Source organism: Seriola aureovittata, chromosome 11 (genome assembly GCF_021018895.1).
Source record: "Seriola aureovittata isolate HTS-2021-v1 ecotype China chromosome 11, ASM2101889v1, whole genome shotgun sequence".
NCBI classification, from domain to species: Eukaryota; Metazoa; Chordata; class Actinopteri; order Carangiformes; family Carangidae; genus Seriola; species Seriola aureovittata.
The window spans coordinates 7,467,712-7,493,874 of record NC_079374.1 but is presented as its reverse complement, the minus strand read 5'-3'; the positions used below and the strand labels follow the sequence as shown (position 1 = coordinate 7,493,874).

The following is a 26,163-nucleotide window of genomic DNA, read 5'->3' as shown; positions in this document are numbered from 1 at the left end:
ACTCAGGCTTTAGAGAGGGATGATAAACTATCACGTGTAGGGGTTAATAAATAAATAACTCTGAAGAGCCGTTTGGAGAATCTCTGTTTGGTCCACAGACACCACACTTAGACACGTGCACAAAAAAATTGTTCTTAAATTTACTCTGTATTTCTTTCTCGGGTCTAAATATTCAAAGTACGCACCAACTACATCCATTTTTTCTTTTTTTCTTTTTCTTCTTTAATGCCTGGATCATGTTGCATTCTTACTCCTGACAACCTGCGCTGCCGTTCTCTTGGAGGAGGACAGGGATTCACATCCTCAGGCATCTCAAACGCAGCAATTGTCGACCGGCCAAACAAGCGAGGAGGAAAAAGAGAAAATCTGTTAAAGATGCAGAAAGCGAAACTGACCATTTAAACTGACTGAATGAAACTCAATGAAACCACTTTCTTTATATTATTTCTTTATTCGATAGGGACGAAACATGTTGATAATCATCACCACAAAATACACAGCGTCAACTCGCACAAAATGTCACACAAATGGTTCATATTTTATATGATTCTTGATAAACAGGTGATGCAACCTGAAACTAGAATAGTCGCAGCAGTTGCGGCACTAAAGGCAAAAAAGTCTCATAGCTACAGACTAATCTAGAGCAAGGTGTTCACTCACACACACACACACACACACACACACACACACACACACACACACACACACACACATATTCATTCTGAGTATTGTTTTCCTGGAGATGTTGCGGGGCTGTGGAGGCTTGCAGCTGATTCCACACGGATCACAGCAGGTCATCGGTTCCTCCCACGTTTCCTGTGTTTCTCTCACTGAGGGTCATTAATAAAACAGACTCACGTTTTTGCTCTCGAATGACACACGCTGTTGTTTTCAAGATTTTCTCATTAATTGAACCCAGCGACTCACAAGTCAAACACATTTTAACTGAAGTGATTTACCATGACAACGGAAGCGACACAACAGGTCAGTTGTATACCCCACATATTCAGGTATGAAGATATGACAGTTGTTCATATTGATTTAAAATTTATTTAAAGCGTAAATAAAGTGGAAAATTCCACACCTTGCTGCTAAGTAAAAAAGAAAAAAAAAAAAGTAAAACAGCGTAAATAAAACCGTGTTTATATCCGTGTCCTTCCTCCCACAATGCACCAGTCTTCTGAATCCAATAAATGCACACGGTGTGACCTGTACATGTGACGCTCAAACACACAGTAAAGCTGCCAGTCATCAACCTGGAGCTCACATTGTGTGTTGGCTTTATTGTATATGCACATAACAGCCAAGTGAGATTTAAAGATGAAGTTTTTCTTCCTTTTTCGTAAGAGCAGAAGAAGAGCACAGTGTCATTGTCCTCCTGTCACCTTTGCTCCATCGCCCTGCTGTGTTTGTTTTTCACTGCTGACCCACATCCTCATGGGGTAGAGTTGCATCAACACCCTGGGGTCTGTACCAGCAAGTGAAACTACAGATGATGTTTTCCATTCTCACTGTGGTTTACCTCCACAGTTGGTGGTTGGGTTCAGGTTGAAATGTCGCTGTTTAACTGAGCTACAGAAGGTGAGCTTGTCGTTTGCCACAGCGGTTGTCTGGTGAAGCTCGGCTTGTAAATGTATTGATTTCTCCGGGGCGCGAGCGGCTCACTTCTCAAGGCCGTGTAGCCAAGAACGTATGATGTGCGTCAAAACAGCAACGCCTGTTAAGTCCTACGCTTTGGCTTGACATGACGCGTTTATCACTCTCGCTCCCTCGCTGCTGTGCCCTGACTACTACGTCTGTCAGATTGGTGTGTCGCATGCCTGCCGTCCTCGAGTGGAGCAGAGAAACAAGCAGTTGATGAGGAAAGAGTGTCAAGTTAGAGCTACATGGCCAAGCTGAGACAACAAGCTTGAAATCTGTGTACGGGCCAAAGGATGGAAAATATTTTCAGTTCTCCAGCTTTATTTTTTTTTACCGCCGTTATTTTTTGAATAGATGTTAAAGAGTTGTGAGAGTGCCCTCCATAATGTGGCAGAGCCCAAGGTGATGTCTTCAAATATGTATGTCCTCAAAAAAAAGAAAAACTCTTCCTTGTTTTCATCTCCGACACGGTGGAATATCTGTTTCCCAAAGGGTCAGTGTTTGTTCTCACAGTTCATCTTTAATTAATTTCTAATAGAAATCCCTCTGCACACCTTTATCCTCCAAATCTCTCAGCTTTTTTTTGTGTTACCTTTGGTTAAGATTACTCTTTATATGGGCTCCCTGGGAAGACTAGTGGAATCTAATAGTGATCCAAAGAAAGAGTAAAGAAAAGATAAATAAAAAAATGAATCTCACCCCCTGCCTTTTTCCCTGCCTCCTACAGGGAGGAGGAGGAGAGCCTGCGGGACAAGATTCGGGCGGACCACGAGCGAGCGCTGCAGGAGGCGAAGGAGAAGCTAAGAAAGTCACGCGAGGAGCTGCAGGCTGAGATTCAGACGGAGAAGAACAAAGTGATGGAGGACATGAAAAAGAAGGATACAGGGCCTAAACCCTTACCACCCGTCCCCATGCCCAAAGTGGTGGGCGTCAGCGATGGAGAGCCGCCGGAGCCCGACGCCAAAGAGAAACGCGACAAGATCAGAGAGGTAAGATGACCAGTTATATATATTTTTTTTTTTAGATATCAAGCCAATTGATTACATGTTTATTGGTATTTACCTGTATGGTGTAATTTCGGACCATGCGGTAGTTGGTGTTACAGGTGTTCAGGGACACACAGATTACATAATCCACCGGCTGCATAAAAACCCATTTGGTTCAGTTTTTGCATCTGCGGTCGCGTCCATGTTCAAATAAAAAACTCCAATTAGTAAAATAGACGCTGCAATTATAAATTGAAAGTGTGTGCTCTGTGCATCAGCAGAGCAGACTCAGAGTAGCAGAGAGGAGAGTTGACCAGAAAAGTCAGTGGCGTCGAAGCGAAAAGCAAAAGCACCTATTTGCCAAAAGGGAACCCGATAACATCAATGAGTCAATCTGCAATTTCCGTCTGATGACGGCTGCGGCATCTGGAGGTAACACTTCTAATCCACAGATATTGAGCCGACACGTCTTTTCTTGTTAAATGTCTGGGGTTTATTACCCAGTGGGAGAAATTTGCACACCGTGCCGTCCCCAGTACACGGAAACCCATCGTGGGATTGATGTGTCTGATGAGGTTATTTCACTGATTCTTACTGGTGGGGCTGGATACACACTCCAGGGAATCATATTAGTGGGAGTGTAGCAAGAGCAATCAACGAAAACCTGTTCTTAAAGCTATTACAGCAGACGCTGTAGCTTGTTCTTAATATCAATATATTTGTATTATTGTCTGTTATTGTATTATTGATCTATCGGTGTGCGAGTGCCTCAGTTTTACCGAATCATGGCGCACTAGTCATCTGAGCTTCAGCTTTATAAATATCTAAACTGCTTATTTACATATATGTGTGTGAATAGAACGATCTAATGGGGGGAAATTGATGGGAATTAATGGCTTTTATTAGAGAGAAACTGCCACTTATACGTAAGTGTATGTATTGTAGCGAGGAACATATGTGGCACACAGGATTTTGGGCATCGGTCCACTGTGACACCATCTTGCAGTAGACTGGGGTGAAAAGTCGTAGCCACAGGATTTGTCTTTGGTGAATTTTTAAATCCCCAGCATGTGTTTGCGCGAGGGCCAGTCTGTGCGTGTCTGTACTGTACATCTGAGTGCATTTCTGCTGCATGCTGTCTGTTTCGGCGCCAGCTTTTATTGAAGGCAAACGGCGAGCCAGACGGTCAGTGCCCGTGCAGAATGCAGATGGTGCTATGTGGTCCCCCGCTCTATGTAGACACTAAGCCAAATGCAGCCTACCTCCCTCTCTGTGCCCCTCTCCTGTCTCCCCCCCCACCCACCCTGCAAGTTCTCCTGCATAATTACCTCATATCGTCTCTCTTGAAACAGCACTTGGAGTCAGACCACTCGCCGCACATGGGAGCTGGCCTATTCACTCCAAACCCGCCTTTGTTTCTAAATGTCCCTTTTGTTCCCTTCATAATTACCATTCTGAGAGAATGCCATACACTCCCAAATGAGCAAGAATCTAGCAGCTGTATGGGCCACAGCACAGCGCACTCCCCCTTTTCCTGATTGCCTTGCGATACCAAGGAGAAATCATAATCGCACGCTGCCATACAATAGTGAATGTAAGACTGGAGGCAGCCGTTTGGCCTGAATTTTGATGCTGTCAATTCATGTCCAGGGAGAGGAGTATCAGCATCCATCTTGTCGTGGTGTATGTTTCATGTGGACGGTAAGCAGTAATTCAAGCAGAGGTGGTTGTCGAGTCTTTTACCACATGACGTTCCATGGGATTTATACCATCTGTCCGACTTCGAGTCCGACTCTGTCTTTGCTGCATCACTTTTTTTTCGTTTTGGTTTAAAATTCGGTCCCTTGCAGAGTTGACTGACTGAAACTGTGACTGTGAAGGATCGATGATCTCCATCTTTGCCTCTGGTTTTAATGAGTGCAGTTGGGTTAAATGATCAATTTTGATTATTTTTCCAATCTTCTAGCTGTGAAGGAGGTTTTTATGCTGTAGCTGTGTGGCGGTAAAGAAAACGCCAGACCTTTCACACAAGCTGTTCCCCTTCCTTTTAACAAAAAAGATATAATATATGCAGAGATTTCAGTTATTGATTTTGACTGTGCAGAACTGTTGCCACATTTTTGTTCAGTTCTCCGCATTTATTTGGAAACCCACATCGGGCCCACTCTTACAATTCTTAAGCAGCTGCTTTCTGTTAGTTGACAGTCTTGACGGGTCAAAGGAAAAACGTTGTTTTTTTTTGCTGTGAGTGACAGTGTGGTACAAAACACGCTCACCTTGAGTGGAAGGACAAACACGTAGACTCGAGGCATGAGGAGAAACAGACTAGAGGTAAATGTTATTTGGTGTTATAACACGGAAAGATATCACATCAATTCTGTTGGATTATTCTTCCCATATTTTCTTCTTCTCCTGTGTTTTATTTGAGGTGTTGATCCATAAGAAGATATATTTGTGGTTTTGAGAACCAAAAACCATCTCAGTGTAGTTTTACATCTCCTCTCTCAGGCTTCTCTCTGGAGCTCTAGCAACAACAGGTCGGTCAGCCAATCAGAAGAGAGGAGGCTCTGACCCCCTTCTTCTGATATAAAAATATAGAAAATTTCAGGTAAACACTCACAGAAACCAAATCCTGCAAGGTTGGATGGTGGGTCCAGGTGGGCGGGGCTTGGGGCGTGGTTGAGGGCGGTGACTGCTTTTTTGTGACATCACAAAGCTACAGAAGTCCTGACGGCTCCTTTTAAAGCTCAGTTTCTGAATACTGGCTGTGTGCGTTTCTCTGTGGACTGAAGCTTTGATACTTTCACAGTATTAATATAGAACCTAGACCTGATCTATAATCAAAAATCACATGGACAGAGACCTTTGGACAATATGGGACACGATGCAGTTGCGTACCTGGCTCATCAATTATCACCAGCAAATCCAGCATCCCAAACAACAACTGCCTAAATAATCCGATTTATTTCGCTTGATGCTTGAAGTGATGGTAATTATGAGTGTTGAAAATTAAAAAAATGTTTTTACTACACCTGAATCTCAATATCAGCATCTTGTTATTCTTCATCTGCACTGCTGGTTGCTGGTCATGTTTCCTGTGGAGAGTTTTATTCTGAGCTTTTTGTGTGTTTTTGTTGGAAATCAGGGAAACTGGTCAGATGGAGCAGGGAGCTTTTGTTTCTCTGTGGACCAGTCACGTCACTCGGGCTCTTTGTTCTCCCAGAAACAGACATGAACATTGTTTCTGTGCCCCCAAAATACATAGTTCATTGACTGTACAGAGCACAAAAAACCCCTTCTCCTTTTTCACCACTTGCATTAGTTCAGAGCTCTGTGCTCTTTTGGTATTCTGCTAATTACACCACCCAGACATTAGTGGCCATTAAACCTTTGTCTGTAGATAGAGAGTACTTTAGGGCAATAAAAGAAAATGAATGGAATGAATTTGACTATTAACTGTTCCAATCCTGTTCACCTGTCACATCATGAGGTATTGTTGGCCCAGAGCTGTTAAAATAAGCCGGCTGTTGTGGTTAATGGGCCGTGGTACAAAGATACAGTTCACTTTCCGTGAGGTTTGTTCATCAATATTGTTGGAAAAACACTAGTTAGTGTAGAAATTAGTGCAGAAATCAGAAGGATATTTAATCTAAATAGAAGGTAATGGTTTCCCCAAAGTTTCCATTACTGTTCAATGAAGAGCTCTTAATACAGCAGAGTTATTTATGATCCATCCTTTCTGATGTATTAAATCTGAAATGTATAACCTCTTGAATTAAGATGCTAGATGGCTTATTGAAAGCACACAATTGATGCTTCACTGTCTTCTTGTATTTTGAAGATCACTTTTAACATTAAACACTATAGGCCCAAAACTGTAGAGAAGTGGGTTCCCACACGGACACAACTACAATATGAATTAGGGTTGCACAATAAATCAAAATATAATCAAAATCGCAATATGGCCAAGTGCAAGATCCAAATCGGAGGAGCTGCAATTTTAAGATAAAGGTAGAACGTGTCACAACAGACAATAAATGAAGCATTGTGGTGCTACAGAGCTGCCCCGGCCTACAAATCATTTTCTCCAGATGTAAAGGAACGCGCTTGTTTGGGTCAAGACCGAGCAAAAGATATCTTTTTTTTTTTCTATCATTCACCCCCAGTTAAATAAAATGTAAAGTCAAACTGATGGACCTACAGTAATGTCCTATAATGTATGTGTACGTATTTGCTGTGTATTGTGACCTCAGTCGTAGTGAAATTGAAGCAAACTTCGCTTTCTGTTTTCAAAACCACAGGCCTTTTTAGTTAGTAGATGCATCACTGTTTTAATAAAGTAATGTCAAGATAAAATAAAAATAAAAAAAAAAGTTTGTAATCTTTTTAAAATAAATGTTTGTTCTGATACTTTTGATCATCAGTAGATATATAATACATTCGTTGGACGTATTCGGCCTGGGCAGCAGCGGCAGCCTTGGATAAGGCAGGAGGACCACCTTCAGAAGCTCCGACATCATTAACGACTTATCACAGGGAAATGACACGGACTGCCTTTAATTGGCAGCTGATTAGTGGTAATTGCAGCGCAGCATCACCACAGACTTGAACGGAAAAGAAGAATCTCTCAGATCTAAGTCTCCTGGCCTACTTATGTGGTTCATTGGGACGTGATGCGCCGTTTGAAGGCTGTAGCACTGACTGCCGACTCGGCCCTCCAGTCCCTCAGCCGTGAGCGCTGAGTGAAAAGCGAACGATTACGGATTTGTGGCTGGCACTGGAGAGAGTGCGTGTGTGTTTCCCCACAGAGCTGTGGACTGTGGCTGTAAAACCCAGATAAATCGATGGCCAGAGCAGTTCTCTTTAAGTCAAAGTCAAGTAAAGTCAAATTTTATTTTTACAGCCCAATATCACATATCACAAATTTGCCTCAAGGGGCTTTAATAGGCAGTTCAGCGTACGATACCCGGTGATACCCTAAAACGAGCACACGACAAAACAATAGATTGTAAACATGTGAAGACTGTGATCTGGGAGGACGTCAAGCAACTTCCATGAGCTGCCAAAAACAGAATGGACCTGACGACCTCCGCTCCTCCATGAAGACCTGGAAAGATGACGGACTTTACACACACACACACACACACACACACACACACACACACACACACACACACACACACACACACACACACACACACACACACACAAGAGGCAAAGCTAAGCACATCATCATTGACACGTCCAGGAGGCGGAAACAAACACACAAAAGGAGAGAGACAAGGACAACATAAACACAAGGGAGTGAGACGAGGAGGACGCTGGGACTCCTGGAGGGCGAAGATCCAGAGCCAGAACATCTGGAATGAGGCACCGACGGCCAGGAGAGGGAAGAGAGAGAGAGGTCCCAGGATGGCTGCTGAGAGAGGACAGGAGAGGAGAAAATGGAGATGGGCAGGCAGCCTGGATGCTCATGTGCTTGGGGGAATAAACAAAGGAATCAAAGGAATCACCCTCATCCAGCCACTGTTACTAGGCTCACAACATCATCTCTTTTCTCAGGGATTGCAGTGTTAATTTGTGCCTGAACAATGAGCACTTCCCATCCTCAGACAACACTGTACATCATTTGAGTCTTAACAGAATTAATTAGGGTAAAAATATAAAAAAATAAAGAGAATATAAATGGGTAGTTTAAAAATGTTACGGCCATCTCTTGGTTGTGTGTTGTAGTTGTTTGTTTTATTTTCCTCTTGAACATGGATTTTGGCAGGAAGACAAATTATTTTTTGTAAGCCAATCGTGTTCGCTCGTGTAATGCTCGATGCTGTCTTGTAAGCCGGCCTTTCGATGCATGCGGTAGGGAGCTGGCATTTGACAACCCGTCCCTTCTGCAGAAGTCATTACGTGTATCTATACATTATATATGGCTCCATACGTCAACGGGACTCCCAGCTGCTAAATGTATTCCTGAATGTGTTAACATTAACCTTTTAAGGAAGTGGAGATCAGTGTATGTGATCTATAATCAGGGGTTGTGCGTTGTTTCCATGATACATTAAGTACTGCTGTTTAGTGAGGTAGATATTTTCACACTGTAGGTGTGATCACGGTAATGCTGCATTCACATTAAACTGTTCACATCGTAATTATGAGCACCCCAGTGGGAAAAGATGTCCATGGTGCTATGGAGACATGAGGAAAGAACTACAGCATTGTCAACAAGCCTGTGGCAAAATGGCCCCAAAGTGGAAACCACAATGGCTTTTAAATATATATAAAGTTGATATTAACACTAAAACAATAAATTCTGTAAATAGATTTAAATGGTGTTAACTACAAAGTGAAGTAACATCTCCAACGCTGGAATAGCTGCAGGTTTTCCACTGCCGTGTCATAGATATCGCCATATCACATGTAATCAAAATAATTATTAATAGGTTCAAAACCCTAAAAACAGCTTTTTGTTCACTCAGAGGTAGACGTCCTGAAAGAATGAAGAAACGCATGAAGCAGAGCTGAGAGGGAGAGTATATACTGAGACACACCATAGATCTTTCAGATGCATGAGCACAATGAAAAAAAAAAAAAATCTTTGAAGGTTTTTGTCCTGAACTTTTCAAACTTCCTGTGAAACTGATTCCAAGGACTGAGTGCATTCTCAGCAGTCTTATCAAATTATCATTTGTTTGTTTGAAGTACCTGCACTCCTCGGAAACACTTGTTCTTTTCCTCTTATCGAAGGGCTGCTACACTTGTAAAATCATAAATTCTTTTCGTTTTCCTCTGTATTTTCTTTTTGAACAGCATGTATAGCACTGATCCTTTGTTGCTTATCTCTTCAGCGTAATAGTAAACCTACCTCAGCTACTGTTATTTCTTCAGTTCCCTTCTTTGTACAGAAACCAGAATCATTTTGTTTGTTTGCCTCATCCTGTCAAATCCTTTCTCCGCCTGCTTAAATATAATTTGGCCTTAGGAAAAAAAACAAACAAAAAAAACGTTCCTTCGTCCTTCCCCCAACTCCTTGCATTGTATTTCCTTCCCAGTGTTTCTCAATTTCATGATCATTCTAGGGTAACAGGAATATTTTGTTACAGCTTGTGTCAAGGTCGAGTCCCATGCACCGGCACCGTATACTACTGCCTAAAATACTCTTAAAGGCGCAGTATGTATCGTCCACCACTAGGGGGTCTCTCAATCAAAACAGTAACGAAAGACAAAGTTACGTGACATCATGAAATAGTGTGGGATCGTGGGAATTGTTGCCTCCACCGCCATTACCATCAGCTTCTCCCAAATAAGTCTCCTCACAAGCAGACCAAGTGATTAAAACCAGTGAATTAAGCAGTTTCACATTAAAAGTCAGTGTTTTGCTGAAACTGTGCGGCGGACACGAGACGTCAGGGAAGGATTGGGAGCTGAGATGGCTGCTAACCTTTGTTTTGATTGTTTTTTTTTAATAACTTAAGAGACGTTCAGGAGGTTTTTATCAGCAGCAGAATTATCCACCGAGTTGTCCTTTTGTCCATAACCAACATACCAGGGGATTTCGCAGACGCTCTTTGGTGAACACAGGACACACCTGGAGCCGAGCTGTCTAACATTTGATTGGCTTTTTTTCGTCTGATAACTTAAGATCCAGCCGTCCGACAGCTAAAATCCATCATCCAGGTTAAATACATACTTGAAAACGACCAAGGTGTAAAAAGCGTATCTTAAAAATGTGGCTTAAACTGGATAAAAGTCAATTTTGAGCTTCAAAAAAATAAATATATAACGTGTGTCTAGTAATTTTTAGACATTTTAATATGGGAAAGTTACATATTATAGCTTCAAGCTCAGTCTGCACCTTACTAACACAATTAAAAAAAAGTAATAATATGGCTTAACGGCAGGTGATGGATTACACTGGTCCACCGTGAGAAAGACACGTTGTTTTGAATGTGTTTTGCAGGGAGTAGAGAATGTGACGTGAGCAAAGCACTTTTTTCTTTTACTCCATTAATCTCATTTCTGATCAAACTTTGTTGTGAATGTTCGTGAGTGCACGCTGCAACTGAAGCCGGAGCTGTAACAGCCTTTTCAGCATCAATGCCAGATCACTCATAAGGCATGTCAATGTATGTGTGCACACTTCTTATCGAACCTGTTTTTTATTTTTTATTTTTTTCCACAGCTTCTCAACCACTTAGTGATGTGTGGAACAAGGCTGTCAGGAGGCAGCACAAACCAGCTGTGTACACAGACAGCAGCATTAACCCCCAGTTTCAAATATCTATGATCACAGACACTGAAAACTGTAATAAGATGCTCTGATTATTCTCAAGAGGTCTTTATATATATATATATATATATACATAGCAATAAATATTTCTTGAGCACGATACAAGCCAAAACATGTAGGTGGTGTTTGTTATTTGATTTTTATCCCACACCACATGCACACAGTACACCTTGGTCAGGACAAGTATAATTCTATGCATATTATTTATACACATAGGACACATAAGCCAATATTTTTTGTTTAGGATTTCTCTTTTCTTTAACTCCTGATGAACGCTGCCCGTTTATTCCCTGAAACAGGCGTGGGTGAAAAGAAAAACGATTCACTTAAGAATCACGATCCCGATCTGCTACGGTTCTCAATCGATTCACAACTGCCAGAAAGAGAGTTTTGTATAAACGTTGGATAACATTATGGCGACGGAGCGCTCAGCTGCAACAGAGCAGCAGATGGACGGTGAACACTTTGCACGTACTAGTGTAATCTTGTAGTTAATCTTCAAAAACAGGCAAGCATTTAGGCATATTTTGGATTTAATGACTTAATAATTAGCTTTGCTAAGATAAAAGTGTAAGAAGTGTTTTCACCCTATTTAATGCAATTAACTTAGAAGATTTAGGTGGAAGGCAGAAAGGATCCTCACTGTTTTTAAGTGTAGGGCAGGTATAATGATCCTCACCAGTTGGACCTCAGGTGATGGAGGGGGAGTGACAGTAAAGCTGGCAGAGGACAGGATCGCCCTACAATGGCTGTCTGTTCCAGCTCTACCTCCACCTTTTGCTTCTCCCTCCAACCACTGATGCACCAGAAAAGACTAAATGAAGCCAGGCTCATCGTTTATCTGCCTAAATCAGAGAGCAAGATCACAGGACAGTGAAATACGTTTTCACTGTTTTCCCGCCTTATCTCTGCCCCGAGTCTGAGCGTGTGTCTGAGTCGTCGTCTGTATATCATGAATTATTCGGACGGTCTGCCTGATCGCTGCGGTCGCTTGTTGTCTTGTAAAATAGCGCAACATGCAACACTGCAAGAGATAAAGAAGAAGCGAGTGAGTGAGTGAGTGAGTGAGTGAGTGAGAGTGAGTGAGTGACTGTGTGTGTAGGGCAGAAAAAAAAAAAGATGCTTTCAGTAAGTGATGTGTGAAGTGGCTGCCAGTGAGAAAGGTGGAGGGCTGACACTGGGAGTGGGATCCTGTAGGTCCTAAGGGCCCAACAGAAATGTTGCATGTGTGGGATGGTTACATTTTTATATGGAACATAGGATTGAAAACTAAATTTAACACTTTAAAATAAGGTATCATTTGTCGTTGCAGTAACCTGTTGGAGCAGCCCCTCTCGTAGCTTAAGCAGCTTCATGCAGCAGTGAAATTCAAAAAGGCAAAAACAAATTGTGTTCAAAGCAAAACTGTTTATTTTCAGCATTAATCAACACATACTTTCAAATTCCTCAGTGCTTCTCTTCTTCTACCAGAACTCAACCGAGCACCTGTAAATCTCCATCAGTAATCAGTAAACATAGATACAGATACTCTTTCCCGCCCAGCTGTAATCGTGTGTGTGTGTGTGTGTGTGTGTGTGTCTGTGTCTGTGTCTGTGTCTGTGTGTGTCAGTGTTAAGTTAATCTCAACATAACAGAATCCTCTTCATAAACCCGCCAATCATTTCAAGGTCTGTATTGTGAAGCAGCTACAGCTTCATCTCACCTTCGCTAGCAGCAGCAGAGCCTTAGATGTTGACCTTCCAACACATCGTCATGGCGCAGCAACACGTTTTACTATTTCTGACGTATGGAAACTTTTAGCTCCATGTTGACGGGTCAACACCGGGTCTTTCAGACTGTAAACGAGATACATATTTACCTTCTTAACGACTCCCTAGTTACTACAGAAGTTGTCAATTAGAACTGGTCTTGCCAGGTGTGGGTGATCTGAGCAGTGAGGCTCTAGCCGTCAACTGCTCCAGGGAAGAAAAGTTTTATAGTTACAGGTCACCTTTGTCCACATTCTGTGATGGTGCCAGCAGTGTTTGCCATGGCAAATATGAATCAATCAGAGGCCAGATAGAATAGGGGTGGGGGTTGTCGTAGTGCGGTATGCATGTGGTTGTGTTTGCTTGCTTGTCATTGCACTCTGCAGTAGGGTTGCACGGTATACCGGTACCAGTATAGTACCGCGATACTAGAGTTTTGAAAACGGTACTATACCAGCATTTAAAAACAAACGGTACTTTTATTTCATTTTATTGAATGCAAATTAATTGGTAAATTGGAGCCTGTCTCTTTAAGCACAGCGAGGCCAGCGAGTGTGGCGTAGTTGCCCGAGCGGATGTAAGCTGCCGCGCACTCGCATGTTTAGACTGAGGAGGAGAGAGAAACGACAAGTCGCGTCTTAGACAGACGGAGCGGGTTGAAGAAAATACAGTAGATAGAGATGGCAGCTGCAGAAAAGCCCGTACTTGTGGTCAAAATGGGGGCCCGAAGTACGGTGTGGAAATATTTCGGGTTCAAACCGAACGATAAAGGCGAGCCACTGAACCCAGAAGCACCGCAGTGCAAGCGATGCTACAAAGTGTGTCTCGCAAAAGCAGGCAACACTTCAAACCTGTCGAAACATTTAAAGGACAACCATGCGGACTTGTTCCGAGACTTCAGTCAAGAACGACAGGTGATAATGTTGTTCACCAGTTCACTGCACTGTAATGTCAATGAAAGAAGTACAAAGCCCTTCCAGCCCAGTAGTAAACCTACAGTAGCCTGCAAACAGAGAGCTAAAACATGTCCATGGTTAATAAATACATTAAAAAATATATTTTTAAAAATGTAATTACATTCTTTAAATATTTAAATAACCTGTTAAGGCAATACATAATATAATGAAATATATTTTACAAAAAGTATCGAAAAGTATCGAAATACATATTGGTATCGGTATCGAAACAGAAATTTGGTATCGTGACAACCCTACTCTGCAGACATCTGCTTATGTGGACAAACAGCACTGGTTTTCTAACTGTCCTTCCGCAGTTCTGCTTCATAACAACACTTAACAAGAGCTGCATTTACTGTACATGTGAACAGTTTGATGACTCGACAGTTTCTTTGCCAAGTGCTTTATTACCCTAATTATTTACCCTTTTTTTTTTTTTTAAATAAGCAAAACAAAACTGGCTTTGAAAGAAACCCAACCTGCGACCCACCTCTGTCAATTTTCATCTGCTGAAAATGATGATGCAATAACGAGCAATGAATGATGGAGTGGAAAGATTTTCTTTTCAAGCAAAAAAAAAGAAGCTATTTACAACTTGTAAAGTTATGAAGATGTTTTGAATGCTGTTGTGAATAGTATCTTTGCAAGAAGTCCCTGGTCGGTCTCTTACCTGGCTCTGACTAACACTTGCTCCTATCAGTGTCAGGTACAGTGTAGGAATACATGATCACCTGAAGTCATCTTTAAATGTCCCTGAAAACAGCTTCAAAATGTTCCCGGTCGTCCTCTGTGTCAAGAAGACTTGTTGCTGTATTTGTTAAAAAGTATGTTGCTGGATGTTGCATGCCCTAAAGTTATTTGCATTTACAAGTATTAAGTAAGAGAGGAGACAACATTTCAGCCTTGTAGCCATCAGAGAAAACCAGCAGTGTGGGAGTATTTTGGATATGAGATATGTTAAGAGAGGCACATATTCAATTCAATTTGCAACACACGTCGGCCAGAGTGGCTGCCAGTTCGTTTAGCACATTTAAACTGTTACAGCATCGTCCACTTTATTCCTGCCCGAGTCAAAGTGAATATAAAAGAAATACAGCGCTAAAAATTTGAAATCATGCATATGGGTCAGTAAAACAGACGCACTGCAGCATTTATTGTTTCAAAAGCTCCTCGTCTCTTGTAATTCTTGTATTTTCTTTTTTTAGTCAAATTGCATATTTCTTTTCCAACATTTATAAATATACTTTCAATACAGTGCACCATTTTTTTGTTGAACTAATAGAAATGTGAAAATAAAATAAAAGAATAAAAAATAAAACTTAAAATTATCGAATACTTGAACACCGTCAAATCTAGACGGCTGTTTAGTCTGTTCAAAATCCCCCAAAAATTATTTTTCCACCTTAAGTTCTAGTCGAGATCAAAGCAGAACCAACACAAAGCAGCACACACCAAGCTCACAGAATTATACCTGTGATTTTTAGTAACCCAGTGTGCAATCAGTATCCAGCCTTTACACTGCTCTGCACTTAAGATGACTCATCCTCTGCCTTTTAGAGTGGCTCACTGTGAAAATATGTTGCTTCTAAGCAAAGTAATTGTGATGTTACACGGGGAGTTGATGACTCATATATACCTTCTTCAGCTCAGATCTGTTCCTATGAAAATCTTAAAGACAGTTTAAATTCTTTGATGACCAGAGAATTTTATTATACTGTGTTCAAAGCCGTCCTGTGTGCGGGGGCTAGATTACAGGCTTCAGTGGAGACCATAAGTTAGACTGCGGGTAAACATGCAGGTCACTTAAAGCACAGGAATATCTGTTTTGATAAATCACAAGACAAATAAAGGTAATTGATAAAGAGATAACGTTTTCAGTAAAATCGCCACTCGTTTACAAACGTCTTTGGTTTCTCATCATCGTCACTTGGGTTAAAATGTGGCTTTTTAGACCTGCTCATGGTCTCTTGACAAAACGTATAAACACATTTTTTCATTCCAGAAATGGATAGAACTGACATCATGATGAGAGCGCAGCTTTGTAAGATTTGTATGTAGGTTCCATACATCACACTGGGAGTATCCGTATCTTAAGCCATTATCTAGAAGACTTGGCTTGGAAGCTGTATAAAAAGAGCCTATCTAGATTCTTTTACTGTCGTGATTTCATGGGGAATTTATTACCACCCTGTGCCTAAGTGCCATGAATGTATTTACTGCAAGAAGCAATTCAGATGTCACATTCTCACCACCCTCGTGCATCTTCTGAAAGGCCTTCCGTTAAGCCAGATAGAAAGGCTCCATGGGGCGAGCTGAAAGAAGATGGGAAAGTCGAGGGCGGGGGGGCGGGAGGGTGGGAGGGCGGACAGGCCCTTTAAATCAGTCAAACTGACTCTGGAGGTCGCTCACAGCAGCACACAAGTTCAGCTCAGCTCTCCAGCTCCCCAAACCTCCAAAAGCTTGTCACTGTGTGCCTCATCTAGGGGAGCTAAGCTGGTTTTTAATTTTTTTTTTTTTTTTGCAAACAATGGCAAAAGTAATGGCCTTGCTCTCTGCTGCTGGCTCGAAGGGGATTTATGAATATTTCAGTGCCCTGTGGTTGTCTGTGTCCGTACATTGTAATTGTGTGTGTGTATGAGAGCGTGGCACATCAGGGATGAGGGTGCATGAATCACAGCCGTTGGTCCTTTGGGAAGGAGATGGCTGGGGGCAGATTGTGCTTCTTTTCTAGAGCAGGCAGCAAGCAGGAAATTGGCTGGCACTGTGAAGGTCACAGCTCCTAATAGACTGTGCAGTCTTGTTGGACATCAAGACGGAGGCCAACCTGCCAGCTGTCAGCCGATTTTTTTTTTTTTTTTTTTTTCAAGTTATATTAAAAGATCTGAGTGTTGTGCATAAAAGGAATGCAGGAAGGCACAGTGTCCTTGGTATTCGCGCACAATTTCAATTACAGGTTCTTGTGTACCTAAAAAACAATCGTCCAGCAGTCTTAATGAAGCCGGCCTTAAGTGTTAACCACAGGTTGAGTGTTAATTTGTTGTGGTTGACCCTGGGGCAGCATTAAGCATGGAGAGATTTCGACAAAGCAGCAGTGCAGTAAATATGTGACTTATCTCCCACTGGCACATTATTGCACCATTCTGGAGGACTTTTAAATCACGCTGCTCTTTGGACCGCATTTTGGAAATTTTCTTTAAACCGATGAAATGGAAATACAAGAGAGGCTTTTGGGTGGGCCAACCACATAAATTCATCAAATGGGAACCACCGCTGCCTTCCTCATCAAACCCGGCACCATATTCGAGGCTTCACTTCTTCACTCTCAAGCTCGTCAGCCGATAGGAAGAGGAGGAAAAGAGAGGGTTTTTAATCTCCCTCAGACTCTGACCTTAATAACACAGGGCCACTCCTGGGCTGCCAGTTCGTTTCAAAGCGAACTCGAGCGTATAATGTGGCATGATTAATAAATTTACCGCGGCGGTATAGAGACCAACCCACAAAGAAACAAGCGGATCACCTCAGAAGGAAGGTAATGGACGTAAACAGTGACAGTCTTCCCAATCTTCTCGTGCACAGAATAAGACACGGCATGATTTATGGAGTCGGTGCTGAGGTCCCCAGACACAGATACCACATGTGATTGTGAGTGTGAATATAGATGTGTCTGAAGTGAGGACAGGACGGATTGAGACAAGTTTACTGATTGATGATGATACAGTGCGAGACTCGGGGGGGGGGGGGGCCTCATCATGACGGATAGCAATATTAGCAGTGTGTCTCTTTTTCAGTCAATCCAACAAATTTCTTATGCTATTACCAGTAAGCTAGCTAGTAATGCTAACATTTACTAATCATCCTGCATCATTACATCACTCTTTACTTTCCCTCTGATCATTTTAAATAAACAGACATGCCATCCTTTTACCATACAGCTGTACTGTAATTTACTACACACTTTGAATACTTTAAACATTAAATTATGCATTTGGTGAACTTCGAAATGTATCAGCTTACACAGTAAATTGGTATTGGTATCAGGTATCCAGTATAATCACTGGTATGAATTGCAAACCAGCAGCAACACCCTATCATTTGGACATACCATATATAATGGATGCTAATTATCAAGCCCTGCACGCTTCCCTTTGTCACTAAAACAAATGCAAATGGACCAAAAGATCCAAAAAAGAGTGGAGGAAATGTGTGCTTCATCCCCAGTTACATGCAAATGCAGATAATTACATCTGCAGATACAATTATCCGCGAGCTACAGGGTGACAGGCTTTCACCAGAGGTGACAATCCAAGCAGCCTCTCCACACATGTCCACGAATATGAGCGTCAACACAAGTAGGTCTTGTGGTGGGCTGGAAAGAGGGGAAAAAAACTCCACAGTAATTTACAGGTGGCAAACATAGGAAGAACAATCAGCATTGACTTTACACAGTGACAGGCTACGTGTGTGCATCTATGTAAAGACATGGTGATTTATCTAAACCGTTGATGGAGATGCTTTAAGGAAAGAGTAAAAACACAGGTTTCACTATATGTGATACCAAGACCCAAATATTTAAACTAAACCAGTTTCCCAAAGTTTTTCTGCAGCAGTTAAGAGAAAGTGGAGCACAAACATACATAGCACTGCCGAGCAGTTTGATAAGCTCTCAGCCATTAATGAAACTCATTGTAAAATGTAGGAAGACTTAAATTGATTATAACTTTTAACTCCAGGCAATAAATAATTCCTATTTCATAGACTTGCGCCCCATGTACAGTATTTTATATTTTACTGAAATGACAAGTGGAGAAGAGATATAGTATATAATAACCATCCAATATTCAAAATATACTGTTATGTAGAATTTAGGCCAAGCCGCCTGAACCCCGGGATAACAGGCTGTTTCAGTGTGACAACTTTTTCTCAGCATTTCTAAAACTTCTGTATCGATTTCTCCTTTACAAAGAGCAGCGTTGGTTAATATCTCGCAGGTTTCAATGATCCATTTACTGCAGAAGAATTGCATCAACAAAATCATTTGTCAATGTTTTACCAAAGTAAATGTTGCTTTTTTTCTGCATCTGAACCAAGTTAAACTGTTGCAGCACAAAAACAGTGAACTTGAAGAAAGAAACCACACAGTTGGGGGAATTTGGATAAAATGAAAAACCTATTTATCTCAGTATTGGTATTGGCAAAAATGCCATTGTAAAGTTAATTAAAGAAACGGCCCACAAGGCTGTCAATTTTTTGACGTTTTACAAGAGCCCATGCCACTGCAAATTGGTGAGTTGTTATTTGGAAGTAAAAAGGGGGTATTTTACTGTAGTGCATAATTAATATAAAGGCATTAAAAGGGATGTGAATAGCAGAGAGATGGGTTTTCAAAGCATTTTAATAAAGTATATTTGTGGAAAGGATTACAGTGATTCCAGCCTTACCAAGCAGCTGCCACAGAAAACACGATGAATCATGCAAAGGGACAGAGTGTGTTTGTCTGTCTGCACTACTTTGGAGAGTTGTCAGGGTAGAACAGGCTGTCTTCATCCCACACCACAAGCTCCTGGTCGCTGTGATGATCCACAGTCCCAGATGTAGTAATTCACGGCGGGTTCTAGCTGACAGAGAACTAACCACCATCCGGGCTCACAGGGAGGAACAGCTGACTGTGACCAAGAGGCCAGCACAGAGCGAACAAAGGGGATGTAAGATATGAACCCCGAACATGGTTTATTAATTACAAATGACCTTCCTGGACTGGTTGTGATAGCAATGAGGGATTTGTATTCAGTTTAGTTTAGATATACGGCTTGAGATGTTTGTCTTGTGTGAAACTAGAGACTTTATAGCTGCACAGTCTCAAGGGGGTTGGAATTTTTTCCGAAGAACTGTTCCTCAGCAGCTTGGCCTCCGCTCAGAGGGAGTCATTTCCCACAGAATACACTGGGTATTGACTGATTCTCTGTTGTTGGAAACCAACATAAAGACATGAACTCGTTGTCATACGAAGGGAGCAGGTGGGTAAGACGGGGGTCTGTCATTGAAAAGTTCCAGTGAACATGTTGTGTGGCAAATGAAGAAAAAGGCCCACAACACCTCCGGGGCTTTGGCGTTTGATTGCCAAACTCACAACCAAATCCAATGCATATTAATTTACTCCTACACCGTGAATGGAGCCAGTGCTAACAAGTAATTAAATGCGATAGTATGCCTCAAAAGAACGTACCAGTCGGGCCGGATGATTTCACAGTAATGAAACATGCAGACGTCCTTACACTTATTGCCTTGAGTCAAGGTATTTGCATTTGTTGCTAAGAATACACACTCCATAGTGGTAGCTGGATCTCTGTGGCCGTGTGTGGGCAAACTTTATCTTGGAAGTCATGGTAACATAAACCACTTGAAAGGAAAATCCCAGCCACAGTTATTAGTCTCCTGAAATAAATGTTATTGGAACGTTCATCTTGCTGTCTCGGTGTCACATTTTGAGCTGTTTTCTCCACTCAAAGTGATCCATGAACCGTCCCCCTCATTGTCATTGCTTCTGCCGAAAGCTTGTCTCAGCGTAACACTTTAATAGCACTTTAATTTATGGCTTGTATCTCAAAGTGCTGAACAAGAAAATGCATCATTTAACAGAATTTCCCAACTGCTCGGATTTAGCCGTACAGCCGGCTGTAAAAACCAAAAGCAGTGAGCTAAAACGGAGTTGGGTCATAACCGTATATGATTTTGACAATAATAACGACCTTTTGACATCACACACGGAGCCGTTTGATTTTGTTTTGATATTAGAAATATTGATCGGTACAGGTTCCCATTCAGAGATCAGATAAATGTCGGGTTTGGCTCCCAACCTTTCCTCTGCAGCCAATTTTGCAGTAATTGCTGATTGAGGTCCAGTTCTAATTGTGGACTGAACCGACCCGTCCTTGTGGTTCTCAAGATGCTGTGATGGCAAGAGGTGGCTGTCCGAATCAATCAGAATTTTGTAGCTTAATGTCCAATTAGTATTCCAAGGTCCTTTAAATAAGCAGTTTGTCAACATTGTCAAACACCGCGCACTGTTGCGCTTGTCCTTGGCATATGGGCCAATCAGAATTTGATGAAGCATCCAATCAACACAGATCACAGGGAGCCAGCCAGCGCTTAAGTGTCCATGTCACGGTGTGTATTAATTTGATTTATAATCCGCGGCGTGTGTGCATGGAGTGCGTCATGGAAAGCCGTGAGGCCAAGAACACAATGAAACTCCTGGCCCTTGTCTTTATTAGCTTGGCTGCCTGCCTGCTCCAAAGAGAGAGGGAGAGATGGAGGAGGATGTGGATACTCATCCCCACATGGTGGCATAAAGAGGCAAGTGGGAAAGAAAGCATAGCTTGGTAGGAGAGAAATAAAACCTACTGATTGATATTTTGGTTGGTTGTCACCACAGCACACAAGCCTCATTGTTGCAGATGGTTTGTTCAAGATGCTTCTTCACCAAAATTTTTTAATTTCCCAGGAACTAATGTCCAGAAAGCCTCCCAGAGAATTGTTATTTATGTTTCCACAGCAGGTCCACAGTTTTTAAAAAATGTATAACAATGCTGCAGAAAACGCTAGTGTGCTTGACCAATCAGCAACATTCAATGCTTCAAGTCCCAACCCGAAAGAACCTGAACCTCTGCAAGGTACTCGCCCTTGAGCAGAGACTTTTTGGCGGGTAAAACTATCTCCCCAGAATTTAATTTAGAACCTGGCTCCTCGGGCGGAAAGATGGGGAACTGAACTCTGGGGAAAGATCCTCTGGTGGAAAACCCACCTTTTGTTTTTTACTTTAGTGCCTGGGGCAGCACACACAGCGTTCCTCTTCCACTGAGCTCTTCGTATCCAAAATGAAAAAGATTACAGAGGAAACACACAGAGCCTTGCTGTTACACAGATGGTCCACCTGAGCACCTCATGAATGAAATATGACAGAACAGTCATGTCACTAAGTGCAGGTAGCACACGCACCGACAGACTTAAAGAGATGTACATGACCACTCACGCTTCACTCCACTTACTCTCTTAGTGGACTAAGTAAGTAATCCCCATTGCAATTACCCTTCCTTTGTAACAGGTTGCACAATTTGTAGTTCTGCCTTACTCTCACCACAGCAGGTATATGTCACCCCTGTTTGCAGGCTCACTTGACCCAATTAGTGTCAAATCAGCTTTTAAATACTGTTGTAACTAGTGTGCATTCAGATGTAACAGAGACTGATAACTGATTGAATGAAAGTAATATGTTTTTTTGTGGAAAGCGATATTAATATAGCAGATCAGTTCAATTTAATGTAGCAGAAAGACATATTTTTTATGAATTTATCTACTTGGGGAAACAATTGAATGCTCTGTTGATGAGAGATGATAATTCCAGTGTGGTAGGGAACTCGTCAGCCTAATTGGAGGGGTGACAGATTTTTAAAGAGCCTCTTTAAAGGTAGAGGAGTGGGTCTCAGTTGGGCTTCTTTGAAAGTCATTGCAGAATTCTTAATATTTTTGAACAAAGGCTTTGTTTGTACTTTTGTAAGTAGTTACAATCCCACAATATAAAATTCATTAAAGAAAGTTTTGTCATGAGGGAAAACAATCTTAACAAATAACAGCGCTTTAATTAAACAAAATATACACAACAAGAACAACTGTGTGATAGTTGGATGCAGGGAATCGGTACCAACTTATGGCATGTAGAGACCGAGACGCTGGCAGATGGACAGATAGGAAAGCTGCCAGGTAGACAGGCAGAGAAATCAACAGATGTCCATAGAATCAGACAGTGACTGACAAGACCACATAGACAGGAGATGTACTTTTCTGAGATTGTCGATGCCACTTGAGTAAGGGCTGTGGAGGAGGAAAAAAAGCTTCTGAAATTGAAAGAGAGCGGCATTGCTTCAGTGAAAGCTGCCACTTTTTCCCTTCCTCAGCTGTGTCATCTTCTCTGTTTGCCCCGGAGCGCCTGTTCTCAGCATCAGCCTCCATGTCAGGGCTCATCTCACAATCTCTTGCTCTTTTTTATCTTCGTCCCCCTCCCCGAGCCCTTCTCCTGCAGCCTCCTTCCAAAGGTCATATGAAGAATAGAATCTCACTTTGTTCAACTCGATAGACAAATGTCTACAGATACAGGAGGGAGGGAGAGAACGTAAATGCACTAAAGCAAAATATAAAGACAATGTGCCGGATGTGATTGTTGTCACACCTGAATTTGTGTGTGTGTTGTGTGTGTTGTGTGTGTGTGTTGTGTGTGTGTTGTGTGTGTTGTGTGTGTTGTGTGTGTGTGTGTGTGTGTGTGTGTGTGTGTGTGTGTGTGTGTGTGTGTGTGTGTGTGTGTGTGTGTGTGTGTGTGTGTGTGTGTGTATGTGTGTGTAATGAACGTTGATGCAGCAGCATGATCTTCCAGATTAAAGTCTTTGGGGTCATGCCCTCCATTCAGTCCTGCCAAACCGCCAGTGATTTTGTGTGTGTGTGTGTGTGTGTGTGTGTCTGTGTGTGTGTGTGTGTTGGGGTGGACTGTGGTGCTCAGAGTTCAAATGAACGAAAGAAAACATAAATCAAGATTATTTATTTATATTTTTCTTGGAGTTTGTCTAGTGCTGATAATTAATTATTGATTGCTTAATCTTTGACTATTATTTGAGTTCAGACCCCCCCCCCCCCCCCCCCCCCAATAGGCAAGTGATATCTCATTCTTCATTAACATGTATATACAAGACGTGGCAGCTGACTGATCTATTGATTCAAGGCTAGCTCTGCCCTGATGTGTGGATCCATTCAAAGGAGCTACTTGTAAGTTTTGCTAGTGCTACATAGCTAACATTAGCATTAACAGCTGTTTCCTCACCAGTGTAGAGGAAACATCAAACTTCATTCCTTTATTTGCCAAGAGCTGTTTCCAGCAGTGTCAACGCAGCACCAGTGTTAACTCGACTGAGGTTAGCATGCTAACCAGCTAGCCCCCACCCATCTCTTGCCTCCGATCTGCCCTGAAGACGTAGCGCCGCTCAGAGGGCGTATTATAACCTCTTTGTCTCGTGAACACAACGATCGGTAGAAGCTCTTTATCAAGCTTCTATCACCACCACCTGCTCCCGGCATGAAACCGTGTTTGGTGTCAGAGAAAACGTACAAATAAACCCTTTTAAAGAATGAAAGAAAGCGAAGCCCAAAACAAAATAGAGAGGTTTTTAGCAGTGTAGTTCTTTTGCCTCATCAAGTAAGGATTCATTATTGTGCCTAAATCTATTATCTGGGTTGTTTGGCAAGAATCTGTCGACACATTCAGATGCTGTGTGATTATTTTTTTTGTTCTGCATTGAATTTATTTGTTGGCCCCTTAACTAGTTTCAGTGACAGGTTGACTAACAGCCGTTGTAACTGAAATCACATTACGCCTAAATTGTATTACATAATGATATGTATCATAGCAATGGAGAGAAAAATTATATTTTAAACATCATTATCCAGCCATCTCTGTCTGGACGAACCGTCATATGAGTTGCAGAATTTTTGTGGCTGAGACACTATTGACTTCACATCTTCTTATACACTGTTGTTTTCCTTTTTTCCCCCTCAGATGATGAAGCACGCATGGGACAGCTATAGACAGTACGGCTGGGGTCATAACGAGCTGAAGCCCCTCGCCAAGAAAGGACATTCCACAAATATCTTTGGTAAGCCAGACAAGCCCCTCCATCCCACTGCTGTCTTTGCCCATTGGCAGTGTGCTCACACCGTTGTAAATCACACATGAATGCACACACACACTCTTGTCTTGCTCACATGCATACACACACACATACACAAACGGACGCCCTGTCTTTTCTCTCGTGGACAAGGTTATGTGATAACGCCTCCAGCAGGATGCATATCACTTTGGGAGGAGTGCTTGCGAACAGAAGCACAAGATCACTGAAACCACAGGCAGAGAACACACAGCAGTGAAATTACAGATAACAGAAAATCATAAAATGTATTTGAAGCATTGGTAATATTTCACTTGTCTTTATCCACTGTATAAATCTATGGAGCTGTTATTTTGTCAAACCATGGAGCAGTGTTGTAAGCACACAATGATGCTGTGTTAGGTCTTAATGAACGTGTACAATTTCAGCAGCACTGATGGCTTTATTTAAAATAATCACATTTTCTGGTTAACAATATTTAAACCTGAATGAGTTTGTCTCACAGTAAAACATTATAGAGTTAGACTTTGCATTAGACAGTGGGAGTTAAACACATTTTCAGGTCTTTGTCAGGGTCCAGTCACCAGGGAGAATCCTGTTTACAGAGAGAGAGATTTTGCCGTTGGCAGTGATCATTTTTCCCACAGAGAGGTCAGTCCAGTGCAGCCTCACATCATCTGTGATTTGTTTTTTGGAGGCAGTTTTCTTTTCTTTCTTTTTTTTTTTTTGGTATCCACCTCTGCAGCTGCCGTCTGTGATAACACCGATCACACAGCTCGGACTGCACTTGTCACGGCAGGAGAATTTTCACACCTTTGCAAGCCGTCCCAGAACACTTCCAGAGCAATGGCAGTGTTAGTGACTTTTAAACATTGGGCTCGGATCAAGTGTTTTTCACAGAAATACACATGGAAGTTTTTAAGATTAAATGATCAGCTTAATAGATAAACAAAAAAAGTACTGCACAGACAAGAAAACTCTGAATATCCTATGATAGATTTGGTTTAAAGTGAGACCAGAGGCCTGTACCATGAGGCAAGATTAGTGGGTTTTTTTTCCCCTATCATGAAGCTGGCTTACTTTTAAGCAGGATTTCTCTGGCTCCTTAAAAAGTCTAAAATCCAATGATCTTAAAGTGTCTTAAAGACTGGTCTTGAAAATTGATTGGATCCTACAAGATTTGAAAATAATGGTTCGTCGCGCACCACATGGGAATTATGAAGATCGTCGTGCCAGAAGGAGCAGTGCACCTCACATGATCTCCTCTCATGTGATCCCATAGTGAAGCAGAAATAAACAAAACAGAGACTGGTGAAACAACTTCCTGTGATGTTAATACTTTGCAAGAAACAAAAGCCAGAAGCCTGAATGGGTCTGGATGAGAACATGATTCGTGAGAAGTGGTCAACACGTCTGTTGTCTGTTCTTCAACAAGAACTGGAGGTGAGATTTTAACTGTCAGGTTTTATATCTGTCGACAGTAGCATGCTAACCAGCGTTAGCCTCAAGTTCTAGAATGTTTGTCGTTGCTTGGCAACACCCTCAGCTGCTCAGGGAGTGACGTAATCATAGTCCTGATTTGAAATCCTAAATATCAAACATATGTAAGATATTATTGATGCGACCCTGATGAGTCTGGGATGAATCTGGGTATAAGTCGGCCCAAAGGCTCATCCTCTTTCAGGTGAACGCTTTCGTAGCTGGATAGGAAAACTCAAGAGTTAGTTGATAACCAGCTTCGTCACTGTGGTTATCCAGGATGGCTGATGTTAGGCCCAGTGAAGCAGATAACCCCAACAGAGCCTGACTAAGATGAACTTGCTTCCCGGTGTAGGCCCC

General features: G+C 41.9%; 1 protein-coding gene across 2 annotated transcripts in view; it reads left to right on the top strand.

Moving 5' to 3' along the window:
* Positions 1 to 26,163, top strand: part of man1a2 (mannosidase, alpha, class 1A, member 2) — a 129,425-nt gene that overhangs the window by 24,253 nt on the left and 79,009 nt on the right. For both annotated transcript variants that reach the window (XM_056388563.1, XM_056388564.1), the window contains exons 3-4: positions 2,369 to 2,630; positions 24,216 to 24,312. In XM_056388563.1, coding sequence (XP_056244538.1) covers positions 2,369 to 2,630; positions 24,216 to 24,312 — 359 coding nt within the window. The remainder of the gene's footprint in view (positions 1 to 2,368; positions 2,631 to 24,215; positions 24,313 to 26,163) is intronic.